The sequence below is a fragment of the Pseudophryne corroboree genome, chromosome 1, assembly GCF_028390025.1.
Source record: "Pseudophryne corroboree isolate aPseCor3 chromosome 1, aPseCor3.hap2, whole genome shotgun sequence".
NCBI lineage: Eukaryota > Metazoa > Chordata > Amphibia > Anura > Myobatrachidae > Pseudophryne > Pseudophryne corroboree.
Window position 1 is genome coordinate 315712900 of NC_086444.1, and position 27000 is coordinate 315739899.

The 27000-nt window shown below is 46.9% G+C and overlaps 1 protein-coding gene and 1 long non-coding RNA gene across 4 annotated transcripts in view; both read left to right on the forward strand.

Annotated features, from left to right (window-relative positions):
* Positions 1 to 591, forward strand: part of LOC135068112 (uncharacterized) — a 78928-nt gene extending 78337 nt beyond the window's left edge. For both annotated transcript variants that reach the window (XR_010254330.1, XR_010254324.1), the window contains 3 exons: positions 170 to 251; positions 340 to 419; positions 508 to 591. This is a non-coding gene — a long non-coding RNA (uncharacterized LOC135068112). The remainder of the gene's footprint in view (positions 1 to 169; positions 252 to 339; positions 420 to 507) is intronic.
* Positions 592 to 667: 76 nt separating this feature from the next.
* LOC135068075 (putative nuclease HARBI1) lies at positions 668 to 17417 on the forward strand. 2 transcript variants are annotated; one of them, XR_010254298.1, is made up of 7 exons: positions 668 to 761; positions 850 to 931; positions 1906 to 2020; positions 2120 to 2310; positions 2875 to 2896; positions 15513 to 16260; positions 17234 to 17417. XR_010254298.1 is itself a non-coding variant. In XM_063964566.1 (5 exons), the coding sequence occupies exons 1-4, from the start codon at positions 1273 to 1275 to the stop codon at positions 16043 to 16045; spliced, it is 1494 nt and encodes a 497-aa protein (XP_063820636.1). In that variant the 5' UTR covers positions 1229 to 1272; the 3' UTR covers positions 16046 to 16260; positions 17234 to 17417. The 2 variants fall into 2 exon arrangements, 1 of the variants encoding a protein (XP_063820636.1); XM_063964566.1 differs by lacking the exons at positions 668 to 761; positions 850 to 931 and having other exon boundaries at positions 1229 to 2020.
* The last annotated feature ends 9583 nt before the right edge of the window (positions 17418 to 27000 follow it).

Genomic DNA, 27000 nt, shown 5'->3' on the forward strand with positions numbered 1-27000 from the left:
TGTAGTGGTTTATAATGTGTTCATTTTGTATGGTGTTTTATGTTTAATTTATTATCTGTGTTTAAATGTAGTATCTAATAGTTATGTTACATGTAATTTGCAGTGTGCCCGTTCTAGTGCTGACAGTGTGTGTGTTGCTATTCTCATTGTCCTTTTCTCTCTCTTGTAGGTGTCTCTATTGTTTTCTTTGCCGAAGTAGGCCTTTTTTGGTTGCCATTTTGTACACAAGTTTGCATTTATTTTCAGAGCAGGTAAGTGGCCTGTCCCTGGGTGGCATGGTGTGGGAGTGCTGACAGTGTGTGTGTTGCTATTCTCATTGTCCTTTTCTCTCTCTTGTAGGTGTCTATTGTTTTCTTTGCCGAAGTAGGCCTTTTTTGGTTGCCATTTTGTACACAGGTTTGCATTTATTTTCAGAGCAGGTAAGTGGCCTGTCCCTGGGTGGCATGGTGTGGGAGTGCTGACAGTGTGTGTGTTGCTATTCTCATTGTCCTGCTCTCTCTCTTGTAGGTGTCTCTATTGTTTTCTTTGCCGATGTAGGCCTTTTTTGGTTGCCATTTTGAACACAAGTTTGCATTTATTTTCAGAGCAGGTAAGTGGCCTGTCCCTGGGTGGTATGGTGTGGGAGTGCTGACAGTGTGTGTGTGTTGCTATTCTCATTGTCCTTTTCTCTCTCTTGTAGGTGTCTCTATTGTTTTCTTTGCCGAAGTAGGCCTTTTTTGGTTGCCATTTTGTACACAAGTTTGCATTTATTTTCAGAGCAGGTAAGTGGCCTGTCCCTGGGTGGCATGGTGTGGGAGTGCAGACAGTGTGTGTGTTGCTATTCTCATTGTCCTTTTCTCTCTCTTGTAGGTGTCTCTATTGTTTTCTTTGCTGAAGTAGGCCTTTTTTGGTTGCCATTTTGTACACAAGTTTGCATTTATTTTCAGAGCAGGTAAGTGGCCTATTATCTTACTCCTTTTGTATTTTTTTTTTATTTTTATTATTTCATACTTAGTAGGTTATTCATATCTTGTTGCAGTAATTATATGGGTATGTTTGTATTTTGAATTTGATTTTGCTTTTTGATGGTAACCTATGTTGTAGCTACGTAGCTAACTGTGGCTTAATGTTTTTTTTTTTTTATTATTGTTACGTATTTTCATCATGAAGCTATGGAGTACGCTCCTGCTGTAAGTGTTTGAACACCCATACACTTTTTTTTATTTTTTTGGCAATGTGTGTCGTTAATTGATTGTGTGTTTTAATGATTCTTACCTTCATTTGAAGTTGGTGATGTCCATATATGTGGCAGTGGAAGCCCTCCCACCCCAACCTTCGGAAGCACTCTCACCCCAACCTGCGCAAGCCCTCCAACTCCAATCAGCTCCTCATCCTCCAAGGCAATGGAGGCGTGCAAGGCCACCAATTTTCCGTACCCGTGTCACCCTTTTTGGGATGCCTGATGATGTTGTATTGCGCAGATACAGACTGCCACCTCATCTAATTCTAGACACTCTCTCCATAATAGAGAGTGATCTAGAACAATCCATTAGGTATCCTACAGCAATACCAGCATTGACACAATTCCTTGCTGTGTTACATTTTTTGGCCACTGGATCATACCCACATGTAGTTGGTGACTTGGTTGGCATGTCGCAGGGCCAGTTCAGTAAGGTCCTGTGGCGTGTTAGCCAAGTATTTATAAGCCGAGTAAAGCAATTGATATCAATGCCTTTGGATGCTGGTGCCCTGGCTGTGGTGAAGCGGCAATTTCAGGAAGGGGGTAGTCGCTTCCCACACGTTATTGAGGTTGTGGATGGGACACATGTTGCCATTGTTGCGCCAAGACATAATGAAGAAACCTATAGAAACAGGAAACTGTTTCATTCTCTGAATGTAATGGTTGTTTGTCGCCCATCCCTCCAGATCCTGTCCCTGAATGCTAAGTTCCCTGGGAACTCCCATGATGCCCATGTCATTAGACAATCAGGGATATGGCAAAGATTAAAAACGATGGAAGGCCAAGACATGTGGCTATTGGGTGAGTTTTTATTTTTTTATTATTGGAACAGTCATATTGTTGGAATTACATTCTTTAATGTTGCTTTTATCCTTTTTCTCTTCTCATATTATCAAACAGGAGACCGTGGATATCCTTGCACCCCCTGGCTCATGACTCCTTACAGTAAACCCAGGCCAGGACCACAGTCAGCATTTAACTCCGCGCTTACTGCCACTAGACAGCTGGTGGAGCGCATGATTGGTGTTCTTAAAGGGCGTTTTCGTGTGCTCCACCGCACTGGTGGCGACATCATGTATTCGCCGGAGATGGTAAGTAAAATTGTGGTCCTGTGCGCTATCCTCCATAACATCGCTGTAAGGAGTCGCGTAGAGCTTCCCCATACAGAGGAATTGCCGGATGAGGAGCCAGGGGTTGGCCAGCCATTCCGTGGGGGGAGTGTGAACAGCCGGGGTAATGCTGTAAGGGCTCGAATTGTGCGTGATTAGTTCAAGTATTTATTTTTGTTTTATTTTGTTTTGTCTCCCCAAACTGTCTGTACGTGTTTACTTTTTTGGACTGATGGCATTTAGGTAGCTTGGTAAAGCTCAGAGTGTGTTGCTTGTGTTTTGTGAGTATTTTATAGTGTTTCAGTACAGAATTTATCTGTAATGTTCTCCTTATCATGTTTGTTGTGTAAGATTGTTGTATACAATGGTATTACTGTTTTTATTTTTATTTTATTTTAGTTTTTAATTTGGGGTAATTGTGTTATTAAACAACAATAACAGCAGTTTTTTTTTTTTTTTATTTTATGTTTGGCTTGTGCATCTGTTTACCATAAAAATGACACAACATCTGATCCTAAAAAACAAAAACTTTGTGACTTTGTGTAGCTGATTGTTCCTGCAAAATGTGGTGAGTAAACAGATTTTTACACTTAGTTGTGTTTTTTCTTACCCCAAAAATAGGCAAAAAAAATATATGTGTGTTTTTTGTTTTGTTTTTTGTGTTCTCTCTGTTTCTCTCTCTCTCTCTCTATATATATATATATATATATATATATATATATAGCAAACACAGGTGCGGCACTCAGGCCACGGTAAGCAGCAAAAAAATAACAGGCGGAGACTGTAATTCAATCAACGTTTCAATATAAGAGAATATTCTCTTATATTGAAACGTTGATTGAATTACAGTCTCCGCCTGTTATTTTTTTGCTGCTTACCGTGGCCTGAGTGCCGCACCTGTGTTTGCTATACATTCTCTGATTGTGAGGGCACCGGCTCAAGTTGTCTATGCTGCGGGGAGTGCCGGACTCTGGAACTTCTATCTATATATATATATATATATATATATATATATAGAAATGGTAACTCCGGCACTCCACTTGAAACAGCTCACAAATAAAATGCTTGCTCCTGTGCCTTCCCACCGGGGGACTCCCCCAGAATAACACCAAACAAAAGAGGCGGCACTCGAAGTCAGTGAATAAATGTAGATATATTGTGAAAGAGCGTTGACGTTTCGGGGACGTGCTCCCCTTCCTCAGAACAATTTAACACTGTGAAAAAACTGAAATAAATACCCACTTACCCCATGGGCCTCCCCCACCGCGATGCGTCACCTGGCACGATCTCCCGCACACTCCGGTGTGTCTTCCTCGTTTCCGGCGGAGGGGCGGAAGTGACGTCGTCCGGCCTGACATGGCCACCATAGCAACCTGTCGCCATGGTACCATGCTGGACTCTCGCGATGCCTTCTGCACCCTCCCACCTGTCAGAAATGTCACGGCGGGGGGCTCGGCTCGTAACCAGGGTAACGCTGTAAACATAAACAATACAAGCATTTAATAAAACATGTTGACTAAAATACGTGCAATATCAATTAGGCTGTTCTAATAAACCAAACTTAGGAACAGGTACAGTGTAAAATACTCATATAACACTCAGCAAAATTGAATATTAAAAAATTAAAGCATCTTTAAAAAAATCTTCTTTAAAAATTGGCTGTGGATAGAACGGCTGGTGCATTGCAGCTAGTATATAGCAATGTATCTAGTTTGCCCTACAACATATGGTCAAACTAATGTACAAATGCATGAAAACATAAACAGATAAATATATAAACGAGTAACATATACTGAATGGAGAGCCTCTACCAAATCTTGCCACAAGGTAATATCTAACCAGGTAATCGGCTATGACTCATAACCAGTGGATGAGGCCCAGTGTGTCATTCAAGCCCCTGGGACGCATGGTCTGTAGCTTAAAAATCCAACGGATTTGTATTGTTTATGTTTACAGTGTTACCCTGGTTACGAGCCGAGCCCCCCGCCGTGACATTTCTGACAGGTGGGAGGGTGCAGAAGGCATCGCGAGAGTCCAGCATGGTACCATGGCGACAGGTTGCTATGGTGGCCATGTCAGGCCGGACGACGTCACTTCCGCCCCTCCGCCGGAAACGAGGAAGACACACCGGAGTGTGCGGGAGATCGTGCCAGGTGACGCATCGCGGTGGGGGAGGCCCATGGGGTAAGTGGGTATTTATTTCAGTTTTTTCACAGTGTTAAATTGTTCTGAGGAAGGGGAGCACGTCCCCGAAACGTCAATGCTCTTTCACAATATATCTACATTTATTCACTGACTTCGAGTGCCGCCTCTTTTGTTTGGTGATATATATATATATATATATATATATATATATATATATTTTATATATATATATGTGTATGGGGTGAACCAACAGCGCCAAAAAATAGTAGAAAAATATTTTTTTCACAGTATGTCAGTAATAAGCTTAACCCAGAACCACTAGTCACTGTGTGCCACCCCCTTTTGTATAGAGGGCATCTGCTAGATCTTAAATAAAACTCGCACTTGTACGTGTGCAAGATATGTAGAAACTTGAAAGATGAATAAGATCGAAGCGACCACAGGTGGCATATATTTTTTAGGGACTACGTGTTTTTAAAAAAAAAAACAATACAGGGTTTATTACAGACAATGTTTAAAAGACATATACATAAAAAGAACAGTATTGATGGTTTTTAAACACCGGTAATAACCTAAATGGCCCATAAAAGACAAGAAAAAATAGTGTAAAAAAACTCATGCACTTAAAAGTAAACACATTAAAATTAGCTGTGTATCTAAAATTAAGTGCATAAAAAGAGCAGCTTAACTGAGGATTTAAGAAGAGAGTATTGACTGCATAGGAGAGGAAAGAGTTAAACATCTGGGGAGGGGTGGACCTAGCTGTGAGGAAAGTACAGCCTTCTTTAAGGGGAGGGCTTGATATATATAGGGAAGGTGAAGCCATTTTAAGTCTCTTGGTGATCTGGTTTAGGTGAGTGCTGCAGTGCAAGCAAAACTTTGTTTTATTAGGGGATTCTTGCTGTGCAAGTTACAGTTACAGTTCAGTGAAGTGTCTGGAGTCAGTGTCTCGGCACATGAGTCATGACTCATCTGTAGTGGAATGTGTTGCAGAGACTGCACATGAATCAGTGAGTTGCCAGTGCTGGCAGATCAGTGCTGGACTCATGGAGTTATTCAGCTGCAGTGATTGTACAGTGTATCTGGGGGAGGCAGCTGCTTATGCCCTGATTGTTAATAATATGTTAACATAGATTTACTGTTATGTTGATATATTATTAATAACCACTTATTGCATACTAGTTATAGAATATGACATTACTTCTGGCTGAGGAGAGAAAGCTTAACAGCCATGAAACACATCATTCATTCTGTAACTAAACCAAATAAAAACATTTTTTTTTAATGTTTTATTTTGCATACTTTGCTAATTGGATGATTTTAGGTGGCCTTGGATTTATTATATTATCCACTATCTAGCCTCCAGGGAGTTTGCCACCCACAATCACACTGAGCAGGATCAGTGAGCACTGAGCTGAGAGCCCTGTACCACAGGGGCTCCACCTCCTGTTGCATGAATCAGATTCATTCACTGAGTCTCCACAGTGTACAACTGTCTCACTCACTGGCAGACTCAGGATTAATCATGATTCATGACATGGATCAGGCACAGCAGCAGAGCACTCACTGACTGGTGAGTCGTGACTGCTCCCTCCCCCCTCCCACTGGGTGTCACCTGGTATAGCCTCTGGCCAATCACAGCTAAAGACAGCAGAACACACTGACTGAAGGACACAGGACACAGAGTTTCCTCCCTCTGTCTGAGAGAAGCTGCTGCTGCTGCTGCTGTCTCCACTCATGAAACAGTGAGTGACTCGAGTCATTCACACTTCCTGATGATTCCAGTCACTGTGTTGAGACAGAGAGTCAGTAGCCATCTCTATTGTCGGCCCCCTGCATTTAGGTCACACATCAGTGCTCTGGCTGCCACTCGCCCACGACGGTCCGCCGGGACCCCAGCCCGTTACCGCTCATCTGGCGGTGGGGGCTGGTTCCGGAGGCGAGCTGGCTGGCCCTGGGGGCGGCGCCGCTTTCCTCCTTGTCTCCTCAGCCCTCTCCCCCGCAGCCGGAACACGGTGTGGAGCGGGGAGGGAGGGGGAGAGGCAGTGATCAACCAGGTTAAGCTAATGGGGCTCTTAATGCAGGAGCCCAGACAAGAGGCCTTGTGGTGACAGAGAGCAGTGGGGCGCGCGCCCGAGGTGCGCGCGCGCCCACGCTCGCCTTTGGCGCCGCTAGCCGCGCACGTGTGTGCGCAGCAGCGCCGCCGGCCTTGCTGTCTCCCCTGCTATCTCCCAGGCAGCCGGAATCCGGCGGGAGCCGGGGGGAGAGGGGAGACAGGGCAATTATGATCACTGGCAGGGCAGTGCGATACCAAGGAGAAGGGGTGCGGCAGCAAGAGGTCACGGGGTGCGTGCACAGGAGGTGCGCGAGCCCGTGTCCACTGCAAGCGGAGCGGTGCGCGCGCGCTCTGCTGCGCCGCGGGGTTCCCGGTCTTTTCAGATCACTCCCCCGGGGCCGGAATCTAGCGGCCTGCGGGGGAGGAGGGGGGACAGAGAATGGGTTAGTGGCCGCGGGGCTGCTGCACGCGCCGCAGGAACTCGCGGCGGTCCCCCCCCCCCCCTCTGCGGCATCGGATAGTTCCGATACACGGGAAGAGGGGACAAATTCAGAGGCGAGGGCAGTGCGGGCGCCGACAGCGGTGCCTCCGCTTTCCCGCAAGGGCAGCGTGCGTCGGATGCCCGGCACACGCATGTCGGGCGGCGAGCGCGTGGTCGCACGCGGGCCCCGGCGAAGGACCCAGGACCGCGCTTTGGGGCAGTCACGACCCCTCCGGAGCGCTGGCTCGGCCCTGGCCACAGCGGTGAAGGTGTTAGGGCCGCTAGCCGCGGCTGCCTCCCCTAGAACGGCTGTTCGTTCCGGCGGGCTATGGCGGCGCAGCTGGTGGCACGCGCCTGCCGTGAGCTCGGGACGGTCGCCGCAGAATTACAACAGGGTCCAGGGCAGGACGCGGGGGAGCTCACGGCCGCAACGCCCCCAGCACGGAGGCCGCGGCATGTGCCGCGAGTACTGGAGGGGTCCTCCGCTTCTTCCTCTTTTTCAAGGGAGCTCGGGGATGAGGCGATGGCAGATTTCAAGGAGGAAGGCAACGATTTGGACGCGCCGGAAGATTCCATGTCGGGGGAGTCGGCGGCATCAGGTAAGGTGGTGCAGTCGGTATTCGGGTTCCTCCACGAGCTTTAGTTCGCGTAGTTCTTCCTCTTCCTCCTCTTCATCTTCAATGTCGTCACAGGCGTCCGAAGTCAGTAGCACAACTAGGGCAAAGAAGCGGGCAACTAAATTCGCCGAGAGGGCAGCGGAACAGGCGCAAGCGGCTTAGCGAGGAAGCGCGTAGGGCCAAGAAGCTCGCAATTTGCCCGGTGTCGTGCGATTCGTCTATACTGCTGTACTGCGGGGGCTGCGAGATAGCTGCCGCAAGAAGATTTGGAGGGGGGACTTCGTGGACGTGTTCGTATTGACGAAGGTCGCGAAGAAAGAGTATAAGGTGGCGGCGCAAAGAAGGGCATCGGGGCTGAGGCATTCCGTACCTTCGATAATTGCCTGGCCGGGTTCTGGGTCTTCGCGGCATCTTACCTGGAGGACAGGCCGGCAGAGCACACAAATATAATAAGGTACCTGCATCTCATACATGACATGCAGCGCACGTCTTCGGGATCGGAGTGGCGCAGGTACGATCAGGAATTCAGGGAACAACAGGAAGGTTTGCAGGTCATGGACTTCGGGTTCAAGGACGTTGAGGTTGGGCTCAAGGTCACCCGGGCTTCGCTACAGGCGGAGGAGCCCCGGAAGCCGGGGGCGGACGGGCACCACGCAGGGTCGTCCTCCCAGGGGGTCGGCGCGGACGGCGGATTGGCCAAGTCAGGTAGGTCGGCAGTCCGCGCAGGGGGGGCGTGCCACCACAAAAAAGGAAAATGTTTCGCGTTTAACAACGCGGCGTGTTCCTTCGGGGGATGACTTGGTCATCTCTCCAGTGGGGGTGGTTCCTAAGAAGGCTCCAGGCGCCTTCCGGCTCATTTGAGTTCGCTTTTAGGTGTGTACTGCCGGAAGCTGTGAAGGGCGACTGCGGGGTGTGCCAGAACGCACCATTTCGTGCGTTTGTCCTCAGAGATTAAGAGGGATTTGGCAATATGGGCCTCGTTCCTCGAGGACTTCAACGGGGTGTGTATATGGCAGGCCCCAATGGCGGACAGCGCTAGGTTGCAGCTGTTCACCGACGCAGCGGGCGCCTCTGGATTCGGTTGCCATCTGGAGGGATCTTGGTGCGCGTGGCCGGCAGAATGGCATCGCGGGGGTTTCACGAAGGACCTTTTGCTTCTGGAGTTTTTCCCATTATGGTGGCGTTGGAGGTCTGGGGCGATCGGCTGGCTAATCGCAGCATTTTGTTTAGATGCGATTATCTGGGCGTGGTGCATGCGATTAATAACCAAAGGGCAAAGTCGTTGGTGGTTATGCGGGTGCTAGGGCAATTGCTTTTGACATGCTTGCGTAGGAACCTGTGGTTCCGCGCGCAACATGTGCCCGGTTTGGAGAATGGTATTGTCGACGCTTTGTCGCGAGGACAGTGGGAGAGGTGTTGGTTGTTGGCACCTGAGGCCAACTAGCAGGGTTTTCACTGTCCCGGTTAGGTTTGGCAGGTGATCGGGCTGGACTGGAGGGTATAGCGTTGCGGTCAGTCGCGCCAGCCACGCTCAAGGCTTACGGACATGCTTGGAATGAGTGGGACGAGTTTGTCCAAGGTCGTCAGCAACAAGGTAAGAGCAGGCATCGGCTGATGCTTTCTTTTATGTGGCAGCTTTACGTCTCCGGTAGGTCACGAGCAGTGGTTTCGCGGTATTTGGCAGGCATCTCAATTTTCTGCAAGCTGCGAGGCGTCCCTGACGTAACAAAAAGCGAGGTTCTGCGGAAGGCAATGAAAGGGTGGGCGCGAGTCGCGCCGTCGCCACCGGATAGGAGGCGGCCCTTCGAAGCGGCGTTGTTGCCGGCCGTCATCGAGGCAGTAGGGCGAGTCGCGTCGTCCAGGTTTGAGACGCTTTTGTTTAGTTTGGCGTTCTCAATGGCTTACCACGGGGCCTTTCGAGTTTCTGAGTTGGTAGCGCCTTCCAAGAGAGCAGATTCGCGCATGCTGGTCGGAGACGTAGTAGTGGGTGAGAGGTCCTTGCTGTGCAGGTTGCGACGCTCCAAGACGGATCAAGGGGGGAGAGGGCGCTGGGTTACAATGGTTCCAGCGCTGGAGGAGAGCGTTTGCCCGGTGGGGCTGGCAAGGCAATACGTGGTGGTGCGACCCGTTAAGGAGGGGTCTTGGCTGTTGCATTATGATGGGCTGCCAGTCACGAAATACCAGTTTCGATGGATGCTGAGTCGCTGTTTGGCGGGCTTGGGCCTCCCACCCACTGTTTTTGGTACCCATTCCTTTCGCATAGGCGCAGCGACGTTGGCTGCTGCGGCGGGTTGCTCCAGAACTGAAATACAGGCGGTGGGGCGATGGAAGTCGTCAAGTTATAGACGATATATTCGCCCCGTCACATGAGAGGTCGGTTTGCGCTTGGGCTTTGTTTAAATTTGCAATGTATTATGTTGTTACAGTTCTGTGATTTTATGGTGTTGTGCGTCTGTTGGTGTTACCCCTTTTGTTTTTTTTTTGTTTTTTATCCTACTCAGGGATTAGCTACTCGCCGTTGCTGGCATGAGTCGGCAGCGGGGGTCTGGAGTTATTTGCGATTTTTTGCCTGACTTGACGGACTGAATTCTAATCTACAATTCGGCTAATTTGGTCAATTCAGAGTCCCTCAGCAGGTCTTTACGTTTCACCTCCAGCTGAGTTATTACATGTGTTTCCCATTTTATACCCCCGCCTCCCCCCCCCCCCCCCACCCCCCCTGTTTTTATTTCGTTTATTTTATTTGATCTTTCCCCTTTGTGTCTTTAATTGCGCTTTTAAATTGGCTACGAAACATGGTGCAGTCGGCTAGGCCGTGACTGCTGCAATAGCGAGATATAAAGTTTTCTTTTTTGGCAGATCCTTCAGTATAAACAATTAATAAGCCTCTTAGTAATCAATTCTACCCCTCTTTTTCCCTTCAGGATGGTTCGAAGACTATTTGCCCATTTGGGTGGTTGGCCACTCTTACATTTACTGGGCGGCCAGGTTTGTGGCCTCGGAAGGGTCTCAGGCATTGCTTGGAGCACAGGGTGTCAGATGGCTTGGCTGGCGAGGAATGATGTGGGGTGAGCTGAGGAGTAGGTTAGTGAGTCAGGCCAGCAAGCATGGAGTCCCTAGGGTTTTTGGTTGTCCATCTAGGTGGCAACGACCTGGGGAAGAGGACATCCTTGGATCTGCGGTGGGCCATGATACAGGATCTGGCAAGTGTGACCGCGGCATGGACCGATTGTGTGTTGGTTTTTTCCATGATGGTGCCAAGATTGTGTTGGAGGGGTGTGGCGGATGGTCGCCAGATTGATGAGGCCCGGAAAAAGGTGAACGGAGCGGTGGCAAAGTGGGTGCTGTCCCACGGTGGGAGGGTGGTTCGCCACCCGAGGAGTCGGTTAAAAGACAGCCACCTTTTCCGGCGCGATGGAGTACATCTATCCAATGAGGGGATGATGTTTTTTCTGGAGGATCTAGGTTTCGCTTTGCAGGAGTTTTGGAGGGGTGTGGCGGATGGTCGCCAGATTGATGAGGCCCGGAAAAAGGTGAACGGAGCGGTGGCAAAGTGGGTGCTGTCCCACGGTGGGAGGGTGGTTCGCCACCCGAGGAGTCGGTTAAAAGACAGCCACCTTTTCCGGCGCGATGGAGTACATCTATCCAATGAGGGGATGATGTTTTTTTCTGGAGGATCTAGGTTTCGCTTTGCAGGAGTTAGGGTAGGTTTATGGTGGCGGTGCGAAAGACTGTGGGGATGAGTCTTTCGCTGTTGGCGGAAAAGAACGGCAGTTTCGTATTGTAGAGAAAACTGTAGTGTTTTACAGTTGGTTGTGGTTTAGGTGCACTCACCTCCATCGACTTATGGCCGCTTGACCACCCGTCCGGGAAGGCAGCGGCAGGGCACCCAGGAGCGGTGGGTAGTCACTGTGGGGGTTGAGTTGTCACCTATTACCGGTTTATGGTAAGTTTTAGTAAATTTATAGGGTTGAGTTATTTAAGTTTAATTTAGATTAAGTGAGCCGTTCTTTTGGGCCGCCACCATATGCCAGCTGGAGCGGCATATTAAATTAATCTCTTTATTACAGGTTTCCTAATGGTTAGGGACAAATAAATAGCTAGCAATTTTCTGCCAAAATTCAAGTCTCAGTGTCGTTATTTCTGGTTATGATTATGAATGCTTTACTTTCAAAGAAAGGGGTCCACCAAATATCACTAAGATGTTTAGAAGAGAGTATTGACTGCATAGGAGAGGAAAGAGTTAAACATCTGGGGAGGGGTGGACCTAGCTGTGAGGAAAGTACAGCCTTCTTTAAGGGGAGGGCTTGATATATATAGGGAAGGTGAAGCCATTTTAAGTCTCTTGGTGATCTGGTTTCCCACCCTCCCGCCCTGGTAGTTGGAAATTGTGGCACGTGGTGATTTGGCTCTAAGTTGTTGGCTGTTTTCGTTAGCTATTTATTGGCGGAAAAGAACGGCAGTTTCGTATTGTAGAGAAAACTGTAGTGTTTTACAGTTGGTTGTGGTTTAGGTGCACTCACCTCCATCGACTTATGGCCGCTTGACCACCCGTCCGGGAAGGCAGCGGCAGGGCACCCAGGAGCGGTGGGTAGTCACTGTGGGGGTTGAGTTGTCACCTATTACCGGTTTATGGTAAGTTTTAGTAAATTTATAGGGTTGAGTTATTTAAGTTTAATTTAGATTAAGTGAGCCGTTCTTTTGGGCCGCCACCATATGCCAGCTGGAGCGGCATATTAAATTAATCTCTTTATTACAGGTTTCCTAATGGTTAGGGACAAATAAATAGCTAGCAATTTTCTGCCAAAATTCAAGTCTCAGTGTCGTTATTTCTGGTTATGATTATGAATGCTTTACTTTCAAAGAAAGGGGTCCACCAAATATCACTAAGATGTTTATAGTAGCAGGATACACCCAACGCGTTTCGTCTGGTCTGACTTCATCAAGGGGTAGCAGACATAGTGGGACACATCATCTATATATACCCTTATGGATAAGGAAGTGATTGATTACCTCACTTCCTGTAATTAGTTTGCATTAAGGAACAGGATTCAAAAAATACATATTAACTATAACTACTATAAAGGGAGACTGTAGATATATCAAAGCGCTATGTTTGCGCTTAGAAACTAGGTGGAGAGTCATTGTATAGCTCCAAATGAGTTTAAGACCGTCCACTTCCGGTCCGGGACGCTACTCGTGTCATTTCCGCCCCACATCCGGTGTCCGGGAATTCTCTTTGCGCATGCGCCGGCTGGTATGAAAGGAGGTGCGGCGGCCATCTTTATGAAGTCCGTACTTTAAGACAGTCTCGTATAGTGAAACCGGTTGCCAGCGGCCATGTTTTCACTGACATTAGTCATTCAAATAGATTGGTATTTTACAGTTCCATTGTCTCCAAGCCGGAAAAGCACATAGAAAAGAGATAAGAAAACGGAATCAATGCTTACAGAATCGGGGGTTCATAACTTGAGAGTCATATGTAATCTACATTGTATATACAGATTACTTATATTATTAGAGAGCTTGTTCTATATTTTAATAAATTATATGAGCTTCATTATGTAAAAACATATGCAACACGAGATATTACGCAGTGTCTCCTTATGTCCAGAGGGGAATGACACCCTGCAGGATAATAGGCAAATATGGTAGCAGGAGACTCATCTTTGATTGAAAATGTTAGATATAAATTATATACTTGAAAAATTATTATATATATGGCAATCAGTGTCACATTAATAGTGTTATATATAAGTTGATACCGTCATATTCGGAGGAATTTTTTTTTTTTTCGATTGAGTTTAGAAGTAATGCACCCCTGATCCAATTTATATTACAGCACCCAGTCTTCCTGGGCAGTTTCCTAGCCCTATACTGGCTGGGCCAACACTGCTTGGCTTCCAAGATCGGACGAATTTGGGCATATCCAGTGTGGTATGACTGTAAATTAGGAATTGGGCAGCAAAGATAGAAGAATTGTCCAGAAGTTGGGGAGCCCTGCACGGCGCTCCAACCTTCAAGGACCTAGTTAGAAAGGAGAAGGCATGTTGACGGTTTCAACTAAGAAAAAAACAAAAAACTGAGAATAATAGTCTTACGTTCATAGAAAAGGAGCTATTTCGTAATTTTCATTGAGTCCGTCTGGGTGGAGTGATTTCATTTCGTATATCCAGAACATCTCTCTCCTTGATAGAAGGTTGGAGAGGTCCACCCCTCTTTCTCCGAGTGTTACCAGTTCTATACCTTTGAACGTGAGTTCCTCAGGATTGGAGCCGTGATGTTGCAGGAAATGTCTGGATACAGCATGTGTTTGGACCTTGTTCTTAATATTTCTTATGTGCTCCTGTATGTGGATTTTTAGTGGCCTCTTTGTCTTGCCGATGTATTTCATCTTGCAGGTACATTCCAGGAGATAAATTACTGAGGATACATTACAATTGATGAAATGCTTGATCTTGTACTCCTTGGTTTCTCCTGTATTCTTGAATGTCTTTCTATTTGGGTTCACGTATTTACAGATATTGCAATGACCACACTTAAAACATCCCACACACTTAGGTAGTGTCCCTTTTGGTGTTTCATGGTTTCTTAACATACTGGGTGCTAGGAGGTCCTTCAGATTCTGGGATTTCCTAAACACCACATGGGGTTTAGTTGGTAAGCAATCTTTGAGAATAGGGTCCATTAACAATATATTCCAATGTGATTTGAGTGCTTGTTTAATCAGGTTATCATGTCTATTGTAGGTGGTAATAAACCTTATGGTATCCTCATTCTTCTCCTTGGATTTATATTCCAAAAGTTTTCTTCTCTCTAGAGTCTTCGCTTTAGTGTTAGCTGTTTCTAGAATGTGTTCAGGATATCCTTTTTCTTTGAATCTCTCCGTGTAAATGGACAATTGTGCGTCACGATCCTCCACTTTTTTACAGTTCCGTGCGATCCTAGTGAACTGTGAGAGAGATGTTATTCTTCCATCGTTTAAGATGGTTACTTTGATAATGGACGTAGCAGTTCGTATCAACATCTTTAATGAAGTTCCTTGTTACAATCTCTTCTCCTATGTGAGTCAGTACCAGATCCAGTAACTATATTTGTTCCGTACTGTTATTGGATGTGAATTTCAGATTCATGGTATTGTCAGATAAATAAATAAGGAAGTTTTTAAAAGAAGATAAAGTTTAATACAGATGACACCATAAAATTACAACCAATCAAATGCCACCACACACATAAATATATGCCCATGTATGGAAACCGCCATTGGCACCATGCGCACAGCTGCCTTTACACGCCAGGAGCTGCACGTCTTAATAGCGGTAATGGACCGCCGCGTAGGTCCCTTTATACCCAATAGGGTTATGCGTGAGGCCTACGCGGAGGTCCGCCGCATACTGCGGACCCGGACACGGCGTGCAATAATCCAACTTGAGCGGCGGTGGAGTGACCTCCGCCGTCGCACGCCGGAGCTGTTGGCGGAGCTACGCCAACAAATTCGCAGTCGCCGTAGACGCAGTAAGTTAAACACATTACATTAAATATGTTTATTATACTGAGATTAGTAGCAGAAACTTTAAATGTAAAGACTGCACATTTTCACTAAGAAGTGCTATAGTGAGATAATTAGCAGACTGTGTAATTACACTATTGTAGCACAAACATGACACAAGTTTCCACATTGTGTGTGGTTATGGCTTGCAGTACTGACTGTGTAGCAAAGTGCTTGTGAAAAAGTTAATGTTGTTGTACTGAGTTGCTACACAGGCTGTCGGCTGAACACAATAACTTGCTCTGGGTATTTAACATGGGACAGAACAATGTAATTTTGAAATGCTGATGGGGTTTTATTTTAGCCACAACCTAATTATTACATATGTCATTCTAGGGCAAGCACAACGGCAAGCAGCGGCTGGAAGACCTCCAAATTCAAGCCCAGTCCAATCCCCTTCTCCGCCCCCCTCCCCTTCTGTGGCCCAAGTCCCCTCTCTGCCCCCTCCCCCTCTCTTTCCTAATCCCCTTCTCCGTCCCACTCCCCCTCTCTTTCTCAATACCCTTCTCCGCCCCACTCCCCCTCTCTTTCCCAATCCCCTTCTCCGCCCCACTCCCCCCCTCTTTCCCAATCCCCTTCTCCGCCCCACTCCCCTTCTGTGGCCCAATCCCCCTCTACGCCCCCCTCCCCCTCTCTTTCCCAATCCCCTTCTCCGCCCCACTCCCCCTATCTTTACCAATCCCCTTCTCCGCCCCAATCCCCGTCTCCGCCCCCCTCCCCCTCTCTTTCCCAATCCCCTTCTCTGCCCCACTCCCCCTCTCTTTCCCAAACCCCCTCTTTGCCCCCTCCCCCTCTGTGGCCCAACCCACCTCTCCGCCCCTCTCTGTGGCCCAACCCACCTCTCCGCCACCCTCCCCCTCTCAATCTAACCCACCCTCTGTAACTAGCTCCCCCTTCCATCCTATTTCCCCAATCCAGACTCCTTCCCCCATCCAGACTCCTTCCCCCATCCAGACTCCTTCCCCCATCCAGACTCCTTCCCCCATCCAGCCTCCTTCCGCCATCCAGCCGCCATCCCCACCTTCTGAATGGGCAGCAGAGGCCCCGGAGGCACTTCAGGGAGGTGCTCAAGTGGCAGAGGAGAGTAAGTTGACACACATTGACATTTAATTTGTTACCTAATTTAACTTCACATTCAAATAAATGCAGTGTTGTACTGGGGCCAATCTTGTGCCAAGGTAAAATGTTTGTCTTCTTCATCATGGTATGGATGTTGCATTTACATTTGTGTGAGGATCATTAGATGTACAGTGTCTACGTCTGCAATGTTTAGGCTGCCCACTCTAGGTCGACACTCATTATGTCGACAGGGTTGCCTGGACAACAGGGTTTATATGTGCTAGATTATCAGCAAAACAGACCTGAGTGGAGTTTGGTATGTTGTTGGACTTTTACACTTGTGCCTGGGTATTCAATATTTGCACATTCAATTCGCATGCTTCACTTTGTTAGGCAGGCTAAGGACACAGTGATTTGTGTTGTGAAAGTTACACTCAATAAAATAATATTTTTAAATTAAAAAACCTGTTTGACCTTATGTAGTAAGGCAGGCTTTCAGGGAGTGTGGGCATGCTAGGATATGTTGTCCTTCTGAAGATGTTGATATGCAGTGTGATGATGCAGGGCCAACCCCAAAAAAGAGAAGTCTGCTTCACTCCAGATGTGAATGAATCCCAGCATGGTGTTACATTTACTAAGATGGGAATTCTATTTAAGATGGGATGTTGCCCATAGCAACCAATCAGATTCTACTTCTCATTTATTTAGCACCTTCTAGAAGATAATATGTGGAATCTGATTGGTTGCTATGGGCAACGTCCCATCTTAAATAGAACTCCCATCTTAGTAAATGTACCCCATGGTGTGATACACTTTTTTAATTTTTTATTTAACAACAGCAAACATTGCTGAGCATGCTTGTGTGTTGGTATGCTACTGTTTTAACATTCAAACATCCATGATGTAGTCACTTTGCCATTAAAGTGTGCTTTGTGCCTTGCTCGTATAATAGGTAATGTGAGTAAGTTAGTAATGTTTATTTTTGCTCTTCATTTCAGATGGTGCAATTGTAGATCCCACAAGCCTGCCTGGCATTCTGGCCAGTATAAAGGCCAATCTGAGGGCGTTGCTGGCCGACGTGGAACGGCTCGAAAAATTTTACAAAAAATAAAATAAAATTGGTTTTGTTTAAAAAAAAAAAAAATTACTGTTCACAAATAAACAATTTTGTTTCAAGTTAAATGGGTGTTGTGTTTATTAATGCAATAAAGCAGGGCCGAAACTAGGAGTTTTGGCACCCGGGGCGAGCCATTAACTTGGCGCCCCCCTCGCATTCATATATATATCAACTTCATAAGGGCAAAGGGGATAGCTCTGCATTTTTTATTTTCATTTTTTATTTATTTGGGCTACGGATGAAGGAGAAATAAAATAACCCATATATTAATACATACATAAAATCACACACCAATACAAAATACATACTGTCACACACACATACATTCACTCACATACATACATACATATAATATATACATATAATCATCACACACCGGTACAAACATGTATACTGAGTGACACATATATACAGTGACACACAAGCACACATACAGATGGGATGTAGTTATGTGACCGCCGGTTACAGTGCCTCCCCCTATATCCCGCCCCCTCACAATCCCGACGGTCGGCATGCCGACCAACAGGGCCCACTCCCACCCCAGCGTGGCGAGCGCAGCGAGCCCGCAAAGGGACTTGCTGCGCTCACAACCCCCCCTTCCCCCCGACAGGCATTCCGCTCCCGGGATACCAGCGTCGGTATGCCCGGTCACGCATACCACACCCATACATATACGTAGTCACACACCTATTCACATACAATCACACACATGCACACATTCATACACACATATAGCAGTCACACACATACAGTGCTCCTTCCCTGAGTTATATACAGTACTCACTGTTTAGGCTGTGCTGCTCTTCTCCCCTCCTCTCTCTCATGCTGTTGCTGGCTGGCATGGCACTGTGTGTACAGTGCCGTTTAGCCCCGCCCCCTTTCCGGAAATCTGTATTTCTTGTTCACTGCAGCAGTGGCTGCAGACTTGATTAAAGGCACTAGCAGTGGGGTGGGGGGTGGGTTAGTAATTTGTCCCCTTTGCCCCCTCTTGATGTGGCTCTGCAGTGCTGATCACAGCACGCTGCAGAGATGAAACTGAAAGTAAAGTACAGCTCCCGGCAGCAAGGGCTGCTGGGAGATGTAGTTTATTTTCAGTGTCATCTCTGCTATGCAGTTCGTGTGCCTGCCTGGCTAGGCGCAGCTAGCAGAGTCTGGAGCTCGAGCTCCGCCGGCTCCAAGCTATCGCTGCCGCATAGGGAGGGGGCGTTAGGGGGGATTAAGTGACAGTCTCGGCGCCCTCTCCAGTCTGGCGCCCAGGTCACATGCCCCCCTAGCCCCCTCCTAGTTTCGGCTCTGAATAAAGGAACAGCAGATTGCCTAGCAGAAATTGGTTACCTTAAACATTTCACACATCTAAATTAAGAATAGTTTTTTTAGCCAAAAAAAAAAAAAAAACAATTTTGGACAGTTAGGAGCTTATTGTTTCTAGAAACGGGTAAACACATTTATTCACACACTACACCACTACACAAAAAAGCAGCAAGTTAACATTAGGGCAGGCACAATTTCAACATCTATTTCACTAATTTTAAAAAGAACATGTTAGAACATGTTAATGGACAATTATGGCTACAAAGTGTTTTGCAGGTATTCTTTGAAGATTTAATTGGTCATGACCATTATCATTCATTATACTAATTGGACTCGTAATTGAGTAAGGCTTGTTGAGTTTGAACTGAAAGGTGTTGAAATTAAACTTAAAAAAAAACCCATTGCTGTGCGTTTTTTAGCAAAAGCGTGTGCAATTTTAAGAAGAATGGGGGTAATTCCAAGTTGATCGCAGCAGGATTTTTGTTAGCAATTGGGCAAAACCATGTGCACTGCAGGGGAGGCAGATATAACATGTGCAGAGAGAGCTAGATTTGGGTGGGGTGTGTTCAATCTGCAATCTAATTTGCAGTGTAAAAATAAAGCAGCCAGTATTTACCCTGCACAGAAATAAAATAACCCACCCAAATCTAACTCTTTCTGCACATGTTATATCTGCCTCCCCTGCAGTGCACATGGTTTTGCCCAATTGCTATCAAAAATCCTGCTGCGATCAACTTGGAATTACCCCCAATGTGTAAATCTACGAGAAGTTTGTATTTTTACGATGAGGTTTGTGGTAATGCGATGGGTTCGCATTAGTGCGATGTCATTTGGCATACGCCAACTTTGTGTAATACTGCGTACGAAATAGCAAAAATACGTTGGGGGCGGATATTCGCTATTGTGCAACGTGTTCGCAGTTTTGCGTATATGTTGTGCGAACGAAAAAAATAGCGAACAACTCGGAATCACCCCCATTATACCCACACAGTAGCAGTTCCCTTTACACATTATGCCCACATAGTAATTCTTATAATACTGAGGAGACATCAGGAGTGCCTGGCCTGGCTGAGGAGGCAATGCCACCCAAGGCCAGGTAGTATAATAAAATATTAGTGCAAAGAAGTGCAGTGCAGTGCACTACCCAGTGGTGTAAGTAGAAAAAAATCTTATTGGTACTGTGTGTGCACCTTCGGCGCACGCATGCCAAAAAATGGGTATGTCCACATGGGGCATGGCCAATGAAAATGGGAGCATGATACACATATGACCCCAATATTGCAGTGCCAAAAATTAGAGATGAGCGGGTTCGGTTTCTTTGAATCCGAACCCGCACGAACTTCACTTTTTTTTCCACGGGTCTGAGCGACTCGGATCTTCCCGCCTTGCTCGGTTAACCCGAGCGCGCCCGAACGTCATCATGACGCTGTCGGATTCTCGCGAGGCTCGGATTCTATCGCGAGACTCGGATTCTATATAAGGAGCCGCGCGTCGCCGCCATTTTCACTCGTGCATTGAGATTGATAGGGAGAGGACGTGTCTGGCGTCCTCTCCATTAGAATAGAGATAGATAGATTAGATAGAGAGAGATTGTGCAGAGTCGCAGACAGAGTTAGTTTACCACAGTCAGTGACCAGTGCAGTTGCTAGTTAACTTTTATTTAATATAATATATCCGTTCACTTCTCTCTGCTATATCCGTTCTCTGCCTGAAAAAAAAAACGATACACAGCACAGTCAGTCACACAGTGTGACTCAGTCTGTGTGCACTCAGCTCAGCCCAGTGTGCTGCACAGTCATCAATGTATAAATTAAAAGCTTATAATTAATTGTGGGGGAGACTGGGGAGCACTGCAGGTTGTTAGCAGGAGCCAGGAGTACAATTATATTAATTAACAGTGCACACTTTTGCTGCAGGAGTGGTGACCAGTGCCTGACCACCAGTATAGTATTGTTGTATACTACTAATATCTCTTTAAATATCAACCAGTCTATATTAGCAGCAGACACAGTACAGTGCGGTAGTTCACGGCTGTGGCTACCTCTGTGTCGGCACACGGCAGGCAGTCCGTCCGACCAGAATTGTATTATTTATTATTATATACCTACCACCTAACCGTGTTTTTTTTTTCATTCTTTATACCGTCATAGTGTCATCCTAATTGTTACGAGTATACTACTATCTCTTTATCAACCAGTGTACAGTGCGGTAGTTCACGGCTGTGGCTACCTCTGTGTCGGCACACGGCAGGCAGTCCGTCCGACCAGAATTGTATTATTTATTATTATATACCTACCACCTAACCGTGGTTTTTTTTTCATTCTTTATACCGTCATAGTGTCATCCTAATTGTTACGAGTATACTACTATCTCTTTATCAACCAGTGTACAGTGCGGTAGTTCACGGCTGTGGCTACCTCTGTGTCGGCAGTCGGCAGGCAGTCCGTCCATCCATAATTGTATTATTATTATAATATATACCATCTAACCGTGGTTTTTTTTTCATTCTTTATACCGTCATAGTGTCATACTAGTTGTTACGAGTATACTACTATCTCTTTATCAACCAGTGTACAGTGCGGTAGTTCACGGCTGTGGCTACCTCTGTGTCGGCAGTCGGCAGGCAGTCCGTCCATCCATAATTGTATTATTATTATAATATATACCACCTAACTGTGGTTTTTTTTGCATTCTTTATACCGTCGTCATAGTGTCATACTAGTTGTTACGAGTATACTACTATCTCTTTATCAACCAGTGTACAGTGCGGTAGTTCACGGCTGTGGCTACCTCTGTGTCGGCAGTCGGCAGGCAGTCCGTCCATCCATAATTGTATTATTATTATAATATATACCACCTAACCGTGGTTTTTTTTTCATTCTTTATACCGTCGTCATAGTGTCATACTAGTTGTTACGAGTATACTACTATCTCTTTATCAACCAGTGTACAGTGCGGTAGTTCACGGCTGTGGCTACCTCTGTGTCGGCAGTCGGCAGGCAGTCCGTCCATCCATAATTGTATTATTATTATAATATATACCACCTAACCGTGGTTTTTTTTTCATTCTTTATACCGTCGTCATAGTGTCATACTAGTTGTTACGAGTATACTACTATCTCTTTATCAACCAGTGTACAGTGCGGTAGTTCACGGCTGTGGCTACCTCTGTGTCGGCAGTCGGCAGGCAGTCCGTCCATCCATAATTGTATTATTATTATAATATATACCACCTAACCGTGGTTTTTTTTTCATTCTTTATACCGTCGTCATAGTGTCATACTAGTTGTTACGAGTATACTACTATCTCTTTATCAACCAGTGTACAGTGCGGTAGTTCACGGCTGTGGCTACCTCTGTGTCGGCAGTCGGCAGGCAGTCCGTCCATCCATAATTGTATTATTATTATAATATATACCACCTAACCGTGGTTTTTTTTTCATTCTTTATACCGTCGTCATAGTGTCATACTAGTTGTTACGAGTATACTACTATCTCTTTATCAACCAGTGTACAGTGCGGTAGTTCACGGCTGTGGCTACCTCTGTGTCGGCAGTCGGCAGGCAGTCCGTCCATCCATAATTGTATTATTATTATAATATATACCACCTAACCGTGGTTTTTTTATACCACCTAACCGTGGCAGTCCGTCCATAATTGTATACTAGTATCCAATCCATCCATCTCCATTGTTTACCTGAGGTGCCTTTTAGTTCTGCCTATAAAATATGGAGAACAAAAAAGTTGAGGTTCCAAAATTAGGGAAAGATCAAGATCCACTTCCACCTCGTGCTGAAGCTGCTGCCACTAGTCATGGCCGAGACGATGAAATGCCAGCAACGTCGTCTGCCAAGGCCGATGCCCAATGTCATAGTACAGAGCATGTCAAATCCAAAACACCAAATATCAGAAAAAAAAGGACTCCAAAACCTAAAATAAAATTGTCGGAGGAGAAGCGTAAACTTGCCAATATGCCATTTACCACACGGAGTGGCAAGGAACGGCTGAGGCCCTGGCCTATGTTCATGGCTAGTGGTTCAGCTTCACATGAGGATGGAAGCACTCAGCCTCTCGCTAGAAAACTGAAAAGACTCAAGCTGGCAAAAGCACCGCAAAGAACTGTGCGTTCTTTGAAATCCCAAATCCACAAGGAGAGTCCAATTGTGTCGTTTGCGATGCCTGACCTTCCCAACACTGGACGTGAAGAGCATGCGCCTTCCACTATTTGCATGCCCCCTGCAAGTGCTGGAAGGAGCACCCGCAGTCCAGTTCCTGATAGTCAGATTGAAGATGTCAGTGTTGAAGTACACCAGGATGAGGAGGATATGGGTGTTGCTGGCGCTGGGGAGGAAATTGACCAGGAGGATTCTGATGGTGAGGTGGTTTGTTTAAGTCAGGCACCCGGGGAGACACCTGTTGTCCGTGGGAGGAATATGGCCGTTGACATGCCAGGTGAAAATACCAAAAAAATCAGCTCTTCGGTGTGGAGGTATTTCACCAGAAATGCGGACAACAGGTGTCAAGCCGTGTGTTCCCTTTGTCAAGCTGTAATAAGTAGGGGTAAGGACGTTAACCACCTCGGAACATCCTCCCTTATACGTCACCTGCAGCGCATTCATAATAAGTCAGTGACAAGTTCAAAAACTTTGGGTGACAGCGGAAGCAGTCCACTGACCAGTAAATCCCTTCCTCTTGTAACCAAGCTCACGCAAACCACCCCACCAACTCCCTCAGTGTCAATTTCCTCCTTCCCCAGGAATGCCAATAGTCCTGCAGGCCATGTCACTGGCAAGTCTGACGAGTCCTCTCCTGCCTGGGATTCCTCCGATGCATCCTTGCGTGTAACGCCTACTGCTGCTGGCGCTGCTGTTGTTGCCGCTGGGAGTCGATGGTCATCCCAGAGGGGAAGTCGTAAGCCCACTTGTACTACTTCCAGTAAGCAATTGACTGTTCAACAGTCCTTTGCGAGGAAGATGAAATATCACAGCAGTCATCCTACTGCAAAGCGGATAACTGAGTCCTTGACAACTATGTTGGTGTTAGACGTGCGTCCGGTATCCGCCGTTAGTTCACAGGGAACTAGACAATTTATTGAGGCAGTGTGCCCCCGTTACCAAATACCATCTAGGTTCCACTTCTCTAGGCAGGCGATACCGAGAATGTACACGGACGTCAGAAAAAGACTCACCAGTCTCCTAAAAAATGCAGTTGTACCCAATGTCCACTTAACCACGGACATGTGGACAAGTGGAGCAGGGCAGGGTCAGGACTATATGACTGTGACAGCCCACTGGGTAGATGTATGGACTCCCGCCGCAAGAACAGCAGCGGCGGCACCAGTAGCAGCATCTCGCAAACGCCAACTCTTTCCTAGGCAGGCTACGCTTTGTATCACCGCTTTCCAGAATACGCACACAGCTGAAAACCTCTTACGGCAACTGAGGAAGATCATCGCGGAATGGCTTACCCCAATTGGACTCTCCTGTGGATTTGTGGCATCGGACAACGCCAGCAATATTGTGTGTGCATTAAATATGGGCAAATTCCAGCACGTCCCATGTTTTGCACATACCTTGAATTTGGTGGTGCAGAATTTTTTAAAAAACGACAGGGGCGTGCAAGAGATGCTGTCGGTGGCCAGAAAAATTGCGGGACACTTTCGGCGTACAGGCACCACGTACAGAAGACTGGAGCACCACCAAAAACTACTGAACCTGCCCTGCCATCATCTGAAGCAAGAAGTGGTAACGAGGTGGAATTCAACCCTCTATATGCTTCAGAGGTTGGAGGAGCAGCAAAAGGCCATTCAAGCCTATACAATTGAGCACGATATAGGAGATGGAATGCACCTGTCTCAAGTGCAGTGGAGAATGATTTCAACGTTGTGCAAGGTTCTGATGCCCTTTGAACTTGCCACACGTGAAGTCAGTTCAGACACTGCCAGCCTGAGTCAGGTCATTCCCCTCATCAGGCTTTTGCAGAAGAAGCTGGAGGCATTGAAGAAGGAGCTAACACGGAGCGATTCCGCTAGGCATGTGGGACTTGTGGATGCAGCCCTTAATTCGCTTAACAAGGATTCACGGGTGGTCAATCTGTTGAAATCAGAGCACTACATTTTGGCCACCGTGCTCGATCCTAGATTTAAAGCCTACCTTGGATCTCTCTTTCCGGCAGACACAGGTCTGCTGGGGTTGAAAGACCTGCTGGTGACAAAATTGTCAAGTCAAGCGGAACGCGACCTGTCAACATCTCCTCCTTCACATTCTCCCGCAACTGGGGGTGCGAGGAAAAGGCTCAGAATTCCGAGCCCACCCGCTGGCGGTGATGCAGGGCAGTCTGGAGCGACTGCTGATGCTGACATCTGGTCCGGACTGAAGGACCTGACAACGATTACGGACATGTCGTCTACTGTCACTGCATATGATTCTCTCAACATTGATAGAATGGTGGAGGATTATATGAGTGACCGCATCCAAGTAGGCACGTCACACAGTCCGTACTTATACTGGCAGGAAAAAGAGGCAATTTGGAGGCCCTTGCACAAACTGGCTTTATTCTACCTAAGTTGCCCTCCCACAAGTGTGTACTCCGAAAGAGTGTTTAGTGCCGCCGCTCACCTTGTCAGCAATCGGCGTACGAGGTTACATCCAGAAAATGTGGAGAAGATGATGTTCATTAAAATGAATTATAATCAATTCCTCCGCGGAGACATTGACCAGCAGCAATTGCCTCCACAAAGTACACAGGGAGCTGAGATGGTGGATTCCAGTGGGGACGAATTGATAATCTGTGAGGAGGGGGATGTACACGGTGATATATCGGAGGGTGAAGATGAGGTGGACATCTTGCCTCTGTAGAGCCAGTTTGTGCAAGGAGAGATTAATTGCTTCTTTTTTGGGGGGGGTCCAAACCAACCCGTCATATCAGTCACAGTCGTGTGGCAGACCCTGTCACTGAAATGATGGGTTGGTTAAAGTGTGCATGTCCTGTTTTGTTTATACAACATAAGGGTGGGTGGGAGGGCCCAAGGATAATTCCATCTTGCACCTCTTTTTTCTTTTCTTTTTCTTTGCATCATGTGCTGATTGGGGAGGGTTTTTTGGAAGGGACATCCTGCGTGACACTGCAGTGCCACTCCTAGTTGGGCCCGGTGTTTGTGTCGGCCACTAGGGTCGCTAATCTTACTCACACAGCTACCTCATTGCGCCTCTTTTTTTCTTTGCGTCATGTGCTGTTTGGGGAGGGTTTTTTGGAAGGGACATCCTGCGTGACACTGCAGTGCCACTCCTAGATGTGCCCGGTGTTTGTGTCGGCCACTAGGGTCGCTAATCTTACTCACACAGTCAGCTACCTCATTGCGCCTCTTTTTTTCTTTGCGTCATGTGCTGTTTGGGGAGGGTTTTTTGGAAGGGCCATCCTGCGTGACACTGCAGTGCCACTCCTAGATGGGCCCGGTGTTTGTGTCGGCCACTAGGGTCGCTTATCTTACTCACACAGCGACCTCGGTGCAAATTTTAGGACTAAAAATAATATTGTGAGGTGTGATGTGTTCAGAATAGGCTGAAAATGAGTGTAAATTATGTTTTTTGAGGTTAATAATACTTTGGGATCAAAATTACCCCCAAATTCTATGATTTAAGCTGTTTTTTAGGGTTTTTTTAAAAAAACACCCGAATCCAAAACACACCCGAATCCGACAAAAAAAATTCGGTGAGGTTTTGCCAAAACGCGGTCGAACCCAAAACACGGCCGCGGAACCGAACCCAAAACCAAAACACAAAACCCGAAAAATTTCCGGCGCTCATCTCTACCAAAAATACACATATGCCCTCAATAGTGCCAGATACATACATGCCCCTACAGTGCCAGATACACACATGCCCCCACAATGCCAGATATGCCCCCCACGGTGCTAGATATGCCCCCATGGTGCCAGATACACATCTGACCCCACAGTGCCAGATATGCCCCCACAGTGCCAGATATGCCCCCACATTGCCAGATACACATGCCCCCACGGTGCCAGATATGCCCTCATGGTGCCAAATACACATATGCCCCCACAGTGCCAGATAAGCACCCACAGTCATATAGTCCCCATCCCCCTCCGAGCACATAGCCATAGTCCCCTCCCAGTACATAGCCATAGCTCCCACCTTCCCAAGCAATAGCCGTAGTCTCCACCTCTCCCAACACAGTCATACAGTAGTCCTCACCCCTTTCCCATCACATAACAATAGTTTCCTGCCAGCATAGATAGGCATAGTCCTCCTCCCTGCACATAGCCCCTCACCTCCCCAAGCACATAGCCATAGTCCCCACCCCCCTCCCAGCATA